The sequence below is a fragment of the Aulonocara sp. 'chitande type north' Nkhata Bay genome, linkage group LG18, assembly GCF_057382095.1.
Source record: "Aulonocara sp. 'chitande type north' Nkhata Bay isolate Kocher_YH1m ecotype deep benthic linkage group LG18, A_spYH_male_GT1.1, whole genome shotgun sequence".
NCBI lineage: Eukaryota > Metazoa > Chordata > Actinopteri > Cichliformes > Cichlidae > Aulonocara > Aulonocara sp. 'chitande type north' Nkhata Bay.
Genome location: NC_141361.1, coordinates 31,968,570 through 31,986,187, shown reverse-complemented (window position 1 = coordinate 31,986,187; position 17,618 = coordinate 31,968,570). Strand labels below are relative to the sequence as shown.

General features: G+C 43.4%; 1 protein-coding gene across 5 annotated transcripts; it reads right to left on the bottom strand.

Annotated features, from left to right (window-relative positions):
- Positions 1-9,448: 9,448 nt before the first annotated feature.
- Positions 9,449-17,195, bottom strand: LOC147309000 (uncharacterized). Of its 5 annotated transcripts, XM_086272602.1 has the most exons (4): positions 14,869-17,195; positions 14,003-14,130; positions 13,633-13,697; positions 9,449-12,846 (listed from the first exon to the last, which is right to left on the bottom strand). In XM_086272602.1, exons 1-4 carry the CDS (start codon positions 14,889-14,891, stop codon positions 12,757-12,759), a joined length of 306 nt encoding a protein of 101 aa, XP_086128728.1. In that variant the 5' UTR covers positions 14,892-17,195; the 3' UTR covers positions 9,449-12,756. The 5 variants fall into 5 exon arrangements, 1 of the variants encoding a protein (XP_086128728.1); XR_015126137.1 differs by having other exon boundaries at positions 12,769-12,846; positions 13,633-15,791; positions 16,690-17,195; XR_015126138.1 differs by having other exon boundaries at positions 12,769-12,846; positions 13,633-16,749; positions 17,018-17,195.
- Positions 17,196-17,618: the final 423 nt, after the last annotated feature.

Genomic DNA, 17,618 nt, shown 5'->3' with positions numbered 1-17,618 from the left:
CTCCTTTGTCCTCCTGTTTCCCCTCCCTCTCCCCTCCAGAGAGGAGTTAAACAGTTTGATGGCGTGTGGGACAAAGGAGTTTTTAAGTCTGTTAGTTCTTGTCTTTGGGAGAAGCAACCTGTCACTGAACAGACTCTTCTGATTGTTAATGGCCGTGTGCAGAGGATGCCCAGCATTGTCCATAATGTCCAGCAGTTTCTTTAATGTCCTTTTCTCTGCCACTGTCACCAGAGTGTCCAGCTTCATGCCGACCACAGAGCTAGCCCTCCTGATCAGTTTCTCCAGCCTGGATGAGTCCCTCTTTGCTGTGCTGCTCCCCCAGCACACCACAGCATAGAAAAGTACTCCAGCAACCACCGACTGGTAAAACATCCTCAGGAGCTTCCTGCAGATGTTAAAAGACCTCAGCCTCCTGAGGAAGTACAGTCGGCTTTGGGCTTTTTTATACAGGTGCTCTGTGTTGCATGACCAGTCCAGTTTATTGTCCACCCACAGCCCGAGGTACTTGTACTTGTTTTGTTGACCACCTCCACCTCCTCCCCCTCTATCTGAACCGGTAGTGGACCTTCTCTGGACCTCCCGAAGTCCACAACCAGTTCCTTAGTCTTTGAGGTGTTGAGTTGCAGGTGGTTTGTGTGACTCCATGCGACAAAGTTCCTCACCAGACTTCTGTACTCCTCTTCCTGATCATCCCAGATACACCCCATGATGGCCGTGTCATCTGCAAACTTCTGAATGTGGCATAATTCAGAGTTGTAGCAGAAGTCAGAGGTGTACAGGGTGAAGAGAAGAGGGGACAGCACAGTTCCCTGTGGTGCTCCTGTGCTGCTGACCACTGTGTCAGACGTGATGTCCTTCAGCCTGACGTACTGTGGTCTGTCGGTGAGGTAGTCGGAGATCCAAGCCACCAGGCAGGGGTCCACCTCCATCCTGTTCAGTTTTTCCTGAAGCATACAGGGCCGGATGGTATTAAAGGCACTGGAAAAGTCAAGAAACAGGATCCTGACCGTGCCTTTTCCCCCATCCAGGTGTGAGTGGGCTCTGTGTAGGAGGTACAGGATGGCATCCTCCACTCCGACACCCGCCTTGTATGCAAACTGTAGTGGGTCCTGGGCATGTTGTACCTGTGGTCGGAGGAGGTTGAGGAAGAGCCGCTCTAGAGTCTTCATAAGATGTGACGTCAGTGCCACCGGTCGGAAGTCATTCAGCTCATTGGGCCGGTTCTTTTTGGGGACCGGGACGATACAGGACGTCTTCCATAGGGTGGGCACTCTCCCCAGTCGCAGACTGAGGTTGAAGACTCGTTGTAGCGGCTCCCCAAGTTCAGCAGCACATGCCTTTAGCATCCTAGGACACACCTTGTCTGGGCCTGCTGCCTTTCTGGGGCGAAGCTTCCTCAGTTGCCTCCTGACCTGATCCACTGTGACACTGGGAGATGTTTGGGAGGAGGGGAGGGGGGGAGATGTCTTGCTGCTGAGAGAGGGATTGGAGGAGGGGGGTGTCATGGTGTCAGGAAGGGGGGGAAGCGAGGGAGGTAGGAGAGTGGGGATTGGACTCTGTAGTGAAGGTGAGGGTGAGGGTGGGGGGGTTGTGGGCTGGTCAAACCTGTTGAAGAAGTTGTTGAGTTCGTTTGCCTTCTCCACAGTCCCCCCCACTGTGCTTTTCTTGGTGTTGTGGCCTGTGATGGTTTTCACACCATTCCAGACCTCCCTCATATTGTTCCTCTCCAACTTCTGCTCCACCTTCCTCCTGTAGGTGTCCTTTGCTTCCCTCAGGCAGCGTTTCACCTCCCGCTGTGCTGCTTTCATCTCCTCCTTCACTTTGCTCCTGAAAGCCTTCTTCTTCATGTTGAGGACAGCTTTGACTTCCTGTGTTACCCACGGTTTGTTATTAGGATAACACCGTACCGTCTTAGCAGGGGCGACCGTGTCCACACAAAAGTTGAGGTAGTCTGTAAGACAGTGTGTCGCCCCCTCTATGTCCTCACCATGTGGGCTCAGGAGCACATCCCAGTCTGTGGTGTCATAACAGTCCCTCAGAGCATCCTCCTTTTCTGGGGTCCATCTCCGGATGGAGCGCGTTGTGACAGGCTGCCTTTGGACGAGGGGTGTGTATTGTGGCTGTAGGTAAACCAGGTTGTGGTCTGACTTCCCTAGTGGGGGGAGGGGGGTGGCTCTGTATGCATCTCTCACATTAGCATACAGTAGGTCAATTGTCCTGTTGCTCCTTGTGGGACAATTCACAAACTGGTGAAAAGCAGCCAGAGTAGAGTCCAGTGTGGCATGGTTAAAGTCTCCAGATATAATAATGAAAGCCTCGGGGTTTTGTGTCTGAAGTCTTGCTGTGACTGTGTGTATTTTCTCACAGGCAGCTGTTGCGTCGGCCCTCGGAGGGATGTAAACACACACACAGATCACATGACTGAACTCCCGAGGTAGATAATATGGCCGCAAGCTAACAGCTAGCAGCTCCAGGTCCGGACGGCATACCGAAACTTTAACGGAGACGTGTCCAGGGTTACAGTATCTGTTGTTAACGTAGACAATGAGTCCCCCACCTCTGCTTTTTCCGCTGGCCTGCGTGTCCCTATCGGCTCTCACGGATGTGAAACCACATAGGTCTACGTTAGCCTGCGGCGTTAGCTCGGTTAGCCACGTCTCCGTGAAGATAAACAAGCTGCACTCACGGTATAGTCTGTGGTTGTTCAGAGCGCACAGTTCGTCAATCTTATTCTGTAACGAGTTCACGTTGCCCATGATCACTGTCGGGATTGATGGTTTGAATCACCTCCGGTGATCCGCTCTCCTCGCTCCAGCTTTGCAGCCTCTGTAGCTCCTCTTTAGCTCGGCCGGGATGTTGTGTCGCATGCCGGTCTGTCCCTTTGTTTTTAGTGCCAGCAGCTCCGCTCTCGAATAGATGAAGGAGCTGGTTCCAGAAGTTTTGAAAAGTGCATTATCCATCTTGTATCGCTATATCTAAGAGGTATAAGTAGAGGAAGGTGAAAAAAAGTTTGAAAAGCCTAGTCTAAAAAAGTTAAAGTTAATAAAAAAGGTGCGGTGTTGCAGAGCTACTTGGAAAGGCTGCCGTCACTCCAGCGCCATCTTAGATTCATCTAAGAAGTCTGCATCCTTCAAGAAAAACATGATTTTCATGCAGGACAATGCTCCATCACACGCGTCCAAGTACTCCACAGCGTGGCTGGCAAGAAAGGGTATAAAAGAAGAAAAACTAATGACATGGCCACCTTGTTCACCTGATCTGAACCCCATTGAGAACCTGTGGTCCATCATCAAATGTGAGATTTACAAGGAGGGAAAACAGTACACCTCTCTGAACAGTGTCTGGGAGGCTGTGGTTGCTGCTGCACGCAATGTTGATGGTGAACAGATCAAAACACTGACAGAATCCATGGATGGCAGGCTTTTGAGCGTCCTTGCAAAGAAAGGTGGCTATATTGGTCGCTGATTTGTTTTTGTTTTGTTTTTGAATGTCAGAAATGTATATTTGTGAATGTGGAGATGTTATATTGGTTTCACTGGTAAAAAGAAATCATTGAAATGGGTATATATTTGTTTTTTGTTAAGTTGCCTAATAATTCTGCACAGTAATAGTCACCTGCACACACAGATATCCCCCTAAAATAGCTAAAACTAAAAACAAACTAAAAACTACTTCCAAAAACATTCAGCTTTGATATTAATGAGTTTTTTGGGTTCATTGAGAACATGGTTGTTGTTCAATAATAAAATTATTCCTCAAAAATACAACTTGCCTAATAATTCTGCACTCCCTGTACAGTGAGCCACAGCCGCCCTATTTTGAAACTTCTTACATTTTCTCGTTACTTTTGGTTCAACAAATTTACAGGGAGTTATTGTTTCTGTCACTCTGAGCCTTCATTTAAAATAATCACCAGGGGACGTCACATAAAAAGAGATGACGTGTGCCATAGTAAAGGGTCCAAGTGGGCCGCTGTGTGGTTTTGATTTTTTGGCACAGCTCTGGAACGACTGCAGGTGTCCATAAGTTGTGGCCGCGGTACTTCAGCATCTAATGAGCCCTACAGAAGACGATCAAGCATAAAGGGAGTAACATGTCGTGGCAGGTAATTTCAAATGCAACGTTTCTATCAGCTGTGGAGATCAGGGAAATTATTTCACTGCTATGGTTCATGGTCATCATCATTACCATTGCAGTAATGACATTAATAACATAATCTACAGCATTGATATTGTATTCAGATGTTTAAACATATTGGTAGCCAATTAGCCTTTATTACAGGTGCAGTTATAACCACGTTAAACTGTTGAGTTAAATCTATAATCTTAAATGCTTTTGAATGCTTGTTATAATCTTAAATGTGTATGTGCTGATTCTGTTGCATTATAAAAGAAAGGCCTAACTCTGAGTACACTCTGTGTTAAAGTAGACAGGAAGCACAGGCTTTTGCAGAGCGTGCTTGTCAAAGTGAAAGTGACTTTGAGGAGCTGTGTGGATGCTAAGATAAGATAAGATAAGATAACCTTTATTAGTCCCACACGTGGGAAATTTGAATTGCTATTTGAATAACCAGGTTATTCATTATTGTCTTTTATTCATTTATATCTTTTGATTAGGTTATTATGCACATGAGAATTGGCCTCTCTTCTCATAAGACAAAGTTCGTGTGAGGTCGAGCCACACACACACACACACACACACACACACACACACACACACACACGCGCACACACGCACACACACACACACACACACACGCACGCACACACACACACACACACACACACACACACACACACACACACACCTGCACACACTGTAGGTAGGCTTATGTTCTAGGTGAGAGTTCAGATATATTTTCTTGCAACGGCATTTTTGTGCGTGCAGAATTGCTAGTTTGTTGCAGAGCATGGCCCGAGGTTTTGGAGAAGCGAGAGTCAGAAGATGGACCTGGCATGGAGACGAGGCGATGTTCTTTTCAAACTGTGTTAAAAGTCATTGTGGTTTTGATTTGACGTATGCATGTATTGTATCTGATGACGCATGAGGGGGCGTTAACCCTGATGAATCAAAAGCAATCTGAAGTGTCTTTTTGGGCGGAGATCTACAGCTGATGTTTTGCAGTGTACATCTCACCACGCTGCGTGTGGTCATTAAAATCAATTGTTTGACCAAGCTCTTCTGGACCATGGTTGTTTTTACTCTCCTCCTAAATATTGAACCCTTAACACAGCTCAACAAACATCAGCAAACACACAAACTGTTTTTGTGCAGTTTGTTTCACAGTGTGTTGCAGCTAAAAGCTGCTGTATTTCACAGAGACAGAAACGAGTTTGAGATAACTTCACTCAGAGATGGAGAAAGAATACAGGACAGGAAGAGGAGAGCTTATATTTAAAGGTATGGACTGCTCAGGACTGCTTGATGCAAATTTAAAGCTTGCATGGATTTCCTCATGTTCTCATATTGTGAAACACGCTGCAAAGCAAACCAACTGTGTTATTTAAAGAGCACATGAAAATCCTCTGCAGGTTAGTGCAGGATAATCAGGTTAGTTTACAGTAAAGAACTGCGTGTGACTGATGCACAATGGCTGTGGTGCTCGTGGTCTGTTACATCAAGTGTAACAGAGATGGATATGAATTTCAGCTGGTGATGCTTAAATATAGAAAAAAAAGACTGTGTAAACAGCGTCCTGTCAGTGTAGAGGGTGGAAATCAGCCAGGACAGTTCATGAAATACCTGCTTGCATCTTGTTGATTTGTGTAAAGAGCCACTACAGCTGATTTTAGGGTTCCCCCACTCTAAGATGGAAACCCCTGCTGAGCAAAATGAACAAAGGCTGCTCTCAGTTTTGCCAGAAAACATCTCAATGATCCCCGAGACTTTTGGGAAAATACTCTGTGGCCTGTTGAACTATCTCTGCTGCTCATCTGCAGAAGTGACGAGTATCTCAGCCTTCCACACAGTGAGCCTTGTCTCTTCCTTCAGATTGTATCATGGACTTAAGATCTGTGGTTTGATCTCTCCTGGTTTATTTCTCAATGATCTCACTTGCTACAGTGACTACAATAAAAACATCCCGTTTGTGGAACAGCACATATGTGTCTGATCACTCTGCACTGCACGCTCAATACAAATCCCACCGCCAGTAAGGACCTCAGTCACAAAGAGAAAACCTCAACACATGCACAATACATGAATCCCAGCTGTCATAATGTGCACCAAAAAGGGATTAATACTGTTTTTTCTGCCCTTGCAGCGCTTTCTGTCATCTAGAGCCAGTTAATGTTTCCAGACCAGCCCTAAAGAAGTGAAAATGAATCCACTGTGTGTGCACACATGTCATTGTTTTTAAGCCCCACAGATACAATCATAGTTTAACTGTACAATGCAATGTAGTCCAAATAATCCAGCACATATACAGCAGTGTTAGGGTTCAAATATCAAGGAGGGATACAGGAGGTAATCCAAAAAAATAACAACACTGATCCGGCCGGGTGAAGTCAAATGATGATTTTAATGACACGCGTGGAGAGACGACCGCTGTACGCAGACAGCATCGATCTCTAACTAACAATGCACGAGCAGATGTTTTATACCATTAGGGCTTAAATTTAATGACGCCCCTTCAACGTCAAACAGATACAATAGATACGTAGGTTTCACAACCAAAAAAGTTTCATTAACGATTTTAAAAAAAGTTCAAAAGAGCATCTTATTCGCCTCCGCGCCAGGTGTCTTCCGGTGGCTGTCTCCCCTCGCTTCTCCAAAACCTCGAACCATGCTCTGCAACAAACTAGCAATTCTGCACGCACAAAAATGCAGTGACCAGCAAATATTTGAACTCCTTGAACTCTTTCAAAATGCTATATTTTAGGTTTTACCTTTGGTAGAATCACACTTTTACTTTTCTGTGTTCGTGTATTTGAAGTGAAATTAAAGCTAATTATGGTTCAATGGCAAGAAAGTGAAAGTGGAAAGTGCTAAAAATAGAGAATTATCCTTTTAAGTGAATCTAAATATTTTCCTTCCTCTGTCTAAAAAAAAAGATTCATCTCCTCTCTCTGTTTATACCAACTCTACTGTCTGACTGGCTTTTGGAGACTCAGATTTGAAGCCAAACAGAAAAATCAATTTTGTTTTCACTGAATGTTTTCTAACAGTAAATATTTTTCTAACATTTGTTTCCAGTTTCTGTCTTTTCATGTGTTGTCCCTTAATCTGAACTGGAACCAAATGAAGCAGAGTGTAATCACCTACGAGCCATCCCGTCACAGTGAGTGGAAGCTACAGTATCATATACTGGCTCTTTGTGATTTACAATGTGAGCTATTCATGGTGGCCTAAAACAAACTGTGTGCATGCTCCTGTTGTTAAAGGGAATCCTCCTGCAAAGCCACAAGTCAGCGTCACCTCTGTTTCCTGGGCCCTATTTCAGGAAGCCGGTTTAGTGCAAACTCTGAGTAAGTAAACCCTGAGTTAACGAAAACTCTGGGTTTTCGGTTTCACAAAGCGAGTTTAGATTAATTCTGAGTGAGTTACTATGACGACACACTCCGTGAAGCTAACCTGCCCCCTAGCAGGTTTACTTCAACTAACCCTGACGTTCTCCGCCTCTTTGTCAGAAACCTGACTGTAGGAAGTGTCAGACATGGCGTGCTCCTTCCTTGAAGAGCCAGTAGATGTTGAAGCCCAAATTCTCCGCAGAGCTCTCCGCCGGGAGAGAGTGATTAGAGCGCGTTCGGACATTTTATCATTTCCTGATGATTTCCTGTGTGAACGTTACCGTTTCTCAGCACAATCAATAAGTTATTTGGATAACATCCTCAGGCCTAATATTGCTCATGTGACACATCGCGGACATTCTCTCAGTTCTGTACATATTATTTGTATCGCACTTCGGTTTTTTGCAAACGGGAGCTTTCTGTATAATATTGGTGACGCTGAGCACGTTTCCAAGGCTACCGTCTGTCGGGCAGTCAGGAATGTTACAGTTGCACTGAAACGTCTCCTGTACTCGTTTGTGGTGTTCCCCGGTCATAGACCCACAAGATTTATCAAAGAGGGATGCCACAAAATTGCAGGTAGCAGGATGAACAAAACTTAATACATGATGTGGTGACACTTGAACTACTACTTAAATTTTACATTTATTCTCACGGTTCCCAGGCGTGATTGGCTGTATAGATGGCACTCACATTCCAATCATTGCTCCTTCAGTAAATGAAGGAGACTATGTGAACAGGAAGTCTTTCCACAGCATTAATGTACAGGTACATAGTTCCCTGTAGCATTTCAAACTAACAGATTATTTCATTATAGTAATGGATGCTAATTTGTGTTCTCTGCACTGTGAAGATCATATGTGATGCTGCCAACATTATCACAAATGTGGAAGCCAACTGCTCAGCCTCTGTAAGTGGTGGTGGTGGAGGACCTCCACCTGTTTTTCGGGCCTCCGCTTTTTTTTCTGTTGGCTATAACAGGTCACATTTGAGCATACAGAGTAAGCAAATATGTACTTGTAATGTGCTCAGATAATTTCAATAAGTGCTTACAGAGGGGAAGTTAATGTAGCCTCTAACTGCAATTGATTTACAAACAGACCAAGCACTATGGCTCATAATACAATTACACCTCACCTGTTTGGACTATATTTTTATATTTCATCTTTACTTGCTGCCAGGAACGTTTGGGGCCTGTTGGGTTGCACCTGCGCTCAAATCACATCACAAAATAAAATGTATGAAATAAAAAATAAAATAAAATATAATGAAATATAATAAGATAACGTGTTAAATGGGTGGAAATCCCTAGATCAATGTTTAAATTAACACTCATGCATTGACTCTGTCGGCTTTGTTTTGCCGTGCATGCTCCCTTTCTTTTGCAGCTGAGGCTGTGTTACTTTTTTCCCGCAAAATTTGCATGTTATCAGCATATACTGCCATCAGAATTTCGGCCTGAAGCGCTGTAAAATACATTGACCGCGCCTTCTTTCCCTCCGTCTCCATGGTGACTCGCTTAATCTGTGCTCCACTAATCAGGGCTTTATGTATCCTCGTGCGCGCGCTTAACTTGGGGTTAAAGCAACTCCGCGTTGATTGAACTAATTGTTATCAGCCTTTCTGAAACCGAATATTCCGAGTTGGACAGTTCGGGGTTACTCAACCCTGAGTATCGTTTTTCACTCTGAGTTTTCTAAACCGGCTTCCTGAAATAGGGCCCTGCTTGTCCAAAGTGAACCGTGATGAAAAGATCAATTCATACAGAAGTGAAGCAGGAGTATCAGTCATGGACACACGAGTTTGTTTGTTTTGTGGAACCACAAGGGAGCCTGGAGTGACTGGAGCTCCACTGGATCATCACCAGTAGGAAGAAAAAAAAACCCACCACGTGGAACTTTTTTGTAGAATCGTTGCAAATTTTCCAGCACACAGTGGATGTGATCTGGGAATGCAGTTTCTTGCAACGTGTACTCAGATATTTATGCAATACTTATGTAAGAATGCTGTTTGTTGACTTCAGCTCAGCATTCAGTACAGGCATTCCCTCCAAGCTGATCACCAAACTTGTGGATTTTGGACTCAGCAACTCCAGGCGACCATGGTTCAGGGGATTGGGAAGCTCATCTATAACTGGAAGGTTGCCGGTTTGATCCCCCTGGTCGTTGTGTCCTTAGACAAGACGCTATATAAATGTAATCCATTATTATTATTATTATTATTATTATTATTATTATTATTATTATTATTATTATCTGTACCTGGATCATGGACTTTCTGACCAACAGACCCTGGCATGTAAGGTCAGGCTATAACTGCTCTACCACCATCACACTCAACACTGGCACTCCACAGGGCTGTGTGCTGAGCCCGTTCCTCTATGACTGCAGACCTCGGTCCGGATCCAACTCCATCATCCAGTCTGCAGATGACACCGCGGTGACTGTCTCATCAGAGACAATGATGAGTCTGCTACAGGGAAGAGTAAAGCACCTAGCTGTGTGGTGCTGACAATAACCTGCTCCTGAATACCAGCAAAACCAAAGAGCTCATTGTGGACTTCAGGAGGGAGAACAGAGACCCCCATGTCCCCATCTACATAAATGGCACAGCTGTTGAATGGGTCTCCAGCTTCAAGTTCTTGGGGACCCACATCTCTGAGAATCTGTCCTGGTCAACTGACACCTCCAGCCTGGTCAAGAAGGCCCATCAGCGCCTTTTTTTCCTTGAGGACACTGAAGAAGAACCACCTGTCTACTGACATACTGGTTAACTTCTACCACTATGTGATAGAGAGCATCCTGACCAACTGTGTCACACTCTGGTATGGGAACTGTTGCTGGCCACAAGGCACTGCAGCGGGTTGGGCAGTTTTCACCACAGGGCCTCCACTTCCTGCCATTGAGGATGTCCACAAGAAGAGATGTCTATGCCGAGCACGCATCATTCTCAGGGACTCCTCTCATCCTGCCAATAAACTCTTCCAGCTCCTCCCCCCCAGAAGGTGCTACAGGAGCCTTCAGACTAAAACCAGCAGGTTTAGGAACAGCTCCTCCCCCACAGCTGTCACCCTACTGAACTCAGCCCCCGCTGAACCTTTCCATCCACACTCACTGAACCCTTCTACACTCCTCCTCCCAGTGACCATGATTTCATTCTCAACATTGTTACGTTCTAAGTCTAGGCGTGTCTTGAACGCAACACAACATTGGCCCACCACACTCCACCCAAAACAAGAACCCAAACAATAGTATCTTTTAAAATGCTAAGCAGCCATTTATTTGCTTCAGCAGTGAGCAGTGCCGAAAATAAACAAAACTCCCTAATGGTCCCTACGCTTTCCTACCCAAAATGAAAAACCAAACAAAAGACAATTCACTTACCTAACTCGCTACATGAAAAACAGGAGAAAACTTAATCAACAAAAATGGCTTCTCACGCCTACTAGGCTGCTGCAGTGAACAATATATAAATCAAATTCAAATTTTATTTGTCACACACACACAACCATACACAGTATGACATGGGGGTGAAATGCTTGTAGCTGTACAATGCCCGACCATTAGATGACAGAAGAAAAGTTTTACAATATTTACAATTTACTACAAAAATGTACAAATTAACTTAGGAATTTACAGTAAAGAATGTGCAAATAGCAGAAGAGATTATAAAGATAAGGATTATAAATTATAGGAATTATAGAATTATAGGAAATGTGTGGTGGTGCGTGTGGTGACGTGTGTGAGAGTCCAGTCTTATAGTGACGTGTTTGGGAGAGTGGTGGAAAAAAGGTGGAAAAAATACAAGGTGGAAAAAAAAATACTTAATTGCTACTTTACAAATCTATTTACAGCTATATACAAAACTACGATACCAACACCACAATGATCACGACGCATGACAAAATGAAACACAGGGCTTAAATACATAGAGGGAGCAATCAGGGAACGGACAACAGGAGGGAAACACAGCTGGGGCAAATCAGAACTGACGAGACAAGGAAGCGTAACCTGAACACACTGAGATAAGACAGACCTTCAAAGTAAAACAGGAAACACATAACAGTCACGCCTAACACAAAACACTGACAACATTGGATCGTAACAACATTCACCACATGCTCACATTGGTTACTGCTATAGTTTTACGACACTGACAGAGTCTCTGTTATAGTGCCTACACTGTTCACTGTTACAGTCTGTTCAGAGAGCTACGCTTCCACTGCTGTAGATATATTCATAGCACTCTGTAGATCTGTTTACCTCACACCGATACATCTGCATATATGTAGCACATCTGTATATTTGTTCACAGTACACCTGTATATCTGCCCATCTGTACAGCAATACAGAACATCTGTATGCTACACCATCTGTATATCTGTACATATGTATACAACAGTACATCTGTATATCTGCTCTCTACTGAACTTATACATAATCTGCTCTTATTGCACTTACTGATTAGATGCAAACTGTATTTTGTTACCCTGTATTTAGACATGTGTAATGACAAACGTTGAATTCTAAATGCTATCCTAAACATTTAAACAGCTACAGGAGAAGTTTTTAGAAGACCAGTAAAGAGAGCATGGAGGCAGATGGAGGATGCCAAGTCCACTGTATCTACACACTTCCTGTTTCCACCTCATCCTTCCAGTGCTTTACTACTATGGGCTCAATTGTGGTCATAAATATTTTGTACTTGTAAATCAGGATTTGTGTGTGTAAAAAAGATTTGTGTGTGGACTTATCCAAAAAATATGTGTGAAAGTCTGCACTAAACTTTCAAGTTACAAGTACGAATTTTGACCCTATTTTTCTTCCTCTCATCTGATTGGCCAATGTCATGTCAATCACAAATTTAACTATCCAATCAGAGAACACGATTGCGTGTCCCGCGAAAAATTGGCAACACAAAAAAAGAGAAATGAAATGACTATTTAGTGTATATCAATGTGTGTGTCTCCTATATGATATATGCAAGTGACATTTTTTACTGTAACAGCGATTCATACAGGAAAATAATGACCAATGACCGCAGCCGCGTTGTACATTTTTTTCAGTTTCAATATTTTTTTCGGTTTCATGTCAAGGTGGCATTGTTCTGATCCCATACACACACAAATCCTGATTTACAAGTACAAAATATTTATGACCACAATTTGAGCCCATATACTCTCTCTACCACAGCTGCCTTTGAACTTGCCTGGGCCAGGTCTGAGTCCAGCTTTGCTACTCCTGCCAGGTCACATGACACAGGGGTGTGGTCTGATGTCAGCAGGCAGGTCAGTGGAGCCCTCTGGTGATGGATATATGGCAGTGAAGCAGGAGGAGGCCTGAGAACAGACAGCAGGCTTAACTAGCAGGACAAAGTAGCATGTAGTACTTGAAGGAGTCATCACAGCCAATCAGCTCTCAGGAAAATGGAACATCACATAAATATTTCTCTTCTTTGATTTTCATCAATGTATTTCCTTTGATAGATTTTCCGTCAACACTTCTGCTTGATTAGAAGCTCATAGGCAGTTCCTGTCACTCTACAATAAAACAATGTAAAGGCTGCGCTCTCTGCCCTCCCACTAGCTGACACAAGTAAACTGTGCTAAGATGCCCTACATGGACTAAGGTTCTTGGCCACACACATATAGATTTAGTTGGCTGTAGAAATCCATGCCATGAAGCTCCCAGCGCACATTTTTGATGCTTCTGTCTGTGGAAGAGCAGGTTTGGAGCTCTGCAGAGCCTTGGTGACTTTTACTGACTATGCACCCCTACCCATTTATTATGAACTAACAGCACAACGGTTTGTGCTTTTTTCTATAATACACATGTATGATTTAGATTTGTACTTATGTGGCAGCTATTCACTGACCTGACAAAGTTATTTTCCATAAAAACTAAAAGTGTTGAAATTCTCAGAAAATGAATGAGACGTGCATGCAATTTGACATATTTTATTGTTTTCTGTGTGTGTTTGTCTGTGTGAAGTTTTGATGTGTATGTGAAAAACACAATTTTGAAAACACAGGAAAAAGACCTCAAGACATGTTTTCCTTTACTTTCTATGAAACAAAAATTCCCACCAAGGCTTTTCAGTGTGAAATTTAGTGTATAGAAAATACCTGTGCCAGGTTGTCTCCATCTAGTGGTGAACATGGCCTCACCACTACATCAGGTGAGCTTTTCACTGTGCACAGTGACACAAAAGTCATTTAACAATTTTTAAAAAAAGCAATGTTACAGATTCAGTAAGAACTGAAGTTTATCATAATCCTTCAAGTTTCACTCAGTAACAGCAGCTTTTTAATATTATTGACTATATTTTAGAGTCACATTTATATGAAATGTCAAACAATCACAGAGTGACACTGAACTAAACAATCAATGCCATGTGAGTTGTTCTTGTTTGTTCTTTATCTCGGATTTATTGTAAGCAGCGGGAGTAGAAGCTAAAGAAAAATAGTAAAGACATGAATAAATCTCTGCTCTTACAGCTTTTATTGTGCCATAATGTCTGCTTTGAAACTGTCCTCTTGCTCGTCTCTTGGATGCTCACCTCTTCTTCACCTGTTCCTTTGACCAAACTGCTGCACTCTCGTTCTCTGCTCTCGCCTCCTCTTCTGGTTATAATTAGGATGCAGTCAGCATGTGCCAAACAAACTCCCCCCAAATCGATCATGTTTGATATGATGATGACGTTTTTAACATCTTATTTATGCACTTGTTGGGTGGGACAGAGTAAACAAAGATGGGGCATAGAAGCAGAACTGAGTCCTACGTGTGGCGGGACAGTAACTGTGTGTGTATGTGTAAGCATTTAAACACTGCAGAGAGTCAAATTAACAGTAACACTATTTTGTCTAAGTCCGCCATTGTAGAAATTCATTTCACCGAAACAATAACATGGCGCACAATGTGACAATAAACGTATAAAACACAAATTCTTACCTAGCAGGAGAATAAATAATCAGTATTTTAAGGCTACTGCATGTATAGATGTCACTGCTGGCTCACATAAGCTAGCTCTGAGACCCGCCAGAGTTTACGCCACAGTTGACTGTCGCGAAAGAGTCGTAAATCACCGGCATTGTAAAACTTAAAATGATTCCAGGGCATGTTATAAAACACCCAATAGATGTGCTGGATATTAAACGGTATCAAACGACTAAATGAACACAGGGTTACAATTACATGCTCACATCGTCACATCGAGAGTTTATTCATTAATCATCAGAGTTCAACAATTTTACATCCAGTTGAAAACAGCTTCACTAACGCCAGCAAAACAGGCTAACAGTATATAAGAGCACAGAAACAGCCGTGCTTATCAACAGCTCGACATATCCTCAACAACTCACCTCAGTATGTGTAACCCGTTCATGTGTTACGCCTGTTGTTCTTGCGTTGTGTTCTGGCGTGAAAGTAAGAGGCAGGAGACAGCTGGATCCTTAGCTTCCTGTCTGACAGACGCCAGGTGGTCAGACTGGGCAGCATCACCTCATCCCCCATCACACTGAACACTGGTGCTCCACAGGGGTGTGTACTGAGCCCTCTCCTATACTCACTCTACACCTACGACTGCACAGCCACTAACAGCTCCAACATCATTGTGAAGTTTGCGGACGACACTACAGTGGTGGGTCTTATCACCAACGGTGATGAGACGGCTTACAGGGAGGAGGTCAGCGCCCTGACCCACTGGTGTCAAGACAACCATCTCACCCTCAACGTCGCAAAGACAAAGGAGTTGATAGTGGACTTCCGGAGGTGCAGAGAAGTGCACACCCCCATCACCATCAACGGCGCTGCTGTGGAGAGAGTGAGCAGCTTCCGGTTCCTTGGCGTACACCTGGCTGAGGATCTTACGTGGTCAGTACACACAAACAAAACAGTGAAGAAGGCGCAGCAGCGCCTCTTCTTTCTCAGGAGACTGAAAAGATTCGGCATGAGCCCCCGCATCCTCAGGACCTTCTATCGCTGTGCCATTGAGAGCATCCTCACTGGATGCATCACCACCTGGTATGGCAACAGCACCGCCTACAACTGCAAAGCTCTCCAGCGAGTAGTGCGGTGCTCTGAACGGATAATTGGAGGTGAGCTTCCCTCCCTCCAAGACATCTACAGGAAGCGGTGCCTGAGGAAAGCGGGGAGGATCATCAAGGACTCCAGTCACCCCAGCCATAAACTGTTCAGACTGCTTCCATCAGGAAGGAGGTTCTGCAGCATCCGGTCCCGTACCAGCAGACTGAGAGACAGCTTCTTCCACCAGGCCATCAGACTGCTGAACACGTCATAGACACCTCAGCTTCACTACTGGAACTTCAACATTATGCACTCCACACTGTATATAAATGCCACTTGTTTTGCACATATTCAACTCTGTATATTTTATATATTTTATTATTATTATTATTATTTTATTTTATTTTTTTACTATTTAATTTGTAAAAATGTGTATACACACACACACACACACACGTAGAAAAATATTTAGTATACACATCCAGAAATGCATACACTATTATATATTGTACATATATTTATTAGTTTCAGGTTGGCCATTCTTGTATTTTGCTCGTTTGTGTTGTTGTGTTTGCACATCTCTGTTGCTTGTGGGGCTCGCACACAAGAATTTCACTCGCATGTGCTGTGCCAGTGTGCCTGCACATGTGATGTGACAATAAAAAGTGATTTGATTTGATTTGATTTGACAGTACTGGGTCTTTGGCTCTTTACTGCACATCTGCAACACAGAAACATGTGTCTGATCTGTGTGTGTCACGCGACTGCCAGTACACCTCTCCTCCGGCCATGCTGAAAGCAGCTGTGTCTGCAGCTTCATTAACACTACAATAATATAATGAATCAAATACAACAAATTGTTTTAAAACATTAACTTAAGCTCTCAAAAACAAAAAGCACAAAATAAATAATATGTCACTGAAAAAAACATCAAAAACAACTTATAAGAACAATAAACAAAATAATTCAAAAACAAATAAACAGTCAGATAAATACAATTCAATAACCAGGACCCAATATTCTGGTACTTATAGTTCAAACATTATACTTCAGTACAATTATATTAATAACCGCCATCTAACAGGCAGTACAACACTGTACTTATAAAAACAATGACTGAAAGACAGCATCTCCAAAACATAAGAACATCTCCATACCTGCAACACAGAAATATGTGTCTGATCTGTGTGTGTCACGCGACTGCCAGTACACCTCTCCTGACGAAGGAAAAAAGAGTGCATGCTGTTAAAAAAAGACTGCCGCGAGTAGCCGCTAGCAATCAGGCTAACTTAGCATGCTAGCATTTTAGCTGCGTTCTCGGCTAAAACTCATAAGCGTATATTAGTGAACTCCGCCCTCCACAAAACTTATCCCGAATGAGTCTCTTAATGACAAACAAAAACGCGGCGGTTTGGCTGTATTCACATTGCAGCTTGGGATCTGAACAAACTTTAATTAGCTGAGAGCAACGTGGCAGTGACTTACCTCCGGCCATGCTGAAAGGAGCTGTGACCGGGGCACACATGCACGCGCCTACGTCACCACGCAGCGCACACACACATGAACGCACTATACACATATGCAGCATATTTATATTACTTGGTTTTAGAGTTGGAGTATTTACATATTGATCTGAAATATTTTGCTGCTGAACAGCAGAGCTCCAAAGCGTCCCCCTGTAACCATGGTTACGCAGATGCATTCCGACTGTCACGTCACCGAGGAGAACCTGTTTCAAATGTATACCTGGATCAACCTGCAATCAGTTTGAAAAGTTTTCTGCTGAGATCCGCAGCTCGACTTCCTGGCACCCCGGGATAAGATGAGTTGCTGTGTTTTTCACGGAGAAAAAATAACGTCAGTGTTAGATGAAAAAAAAAAGATGCAAGCAGAAGAGGACAGCAGATTGAGAAGAGATTTATTCAAACGGTAAGGAGCTTCTAACAAGTGATATCTGATAAGCTTAAAACTTAAATCTTAAATCTAATGTCCAGATTCATGCTAAACTTTTCTGATTACTCCGTGTATCTGCACCGTTAGACTTTTCATCGCCACTTTACGGTAACATACTGGCGTCACTGCTGCC

What these genes read in the sequence shown, in the direction of transcription:
- LOC147309000 (XM_086272602.1), bottom strand. Translation starts at nt 14,891, where the DNA reads ATGAACGGGTTACACATACTGAG. An exon ending in AACGGGTTACACATACTGAG is followed by an intron (nt 14,131 to 14,868) that starts GTGAGTTGTTGA and finishes AATTATAACCAG; the next exon opens with AAGAGGAGGCGAGAGCAGAG. An exon ending in ATTATGGCACAATAAAAGCT is followed by an intron (nt 13,698 to 14,002) that starts GTAAGAGCAGAG and finishes CACTGTGCACAG; the next exon opens with TGAAAAGCTCACCTGATGTA.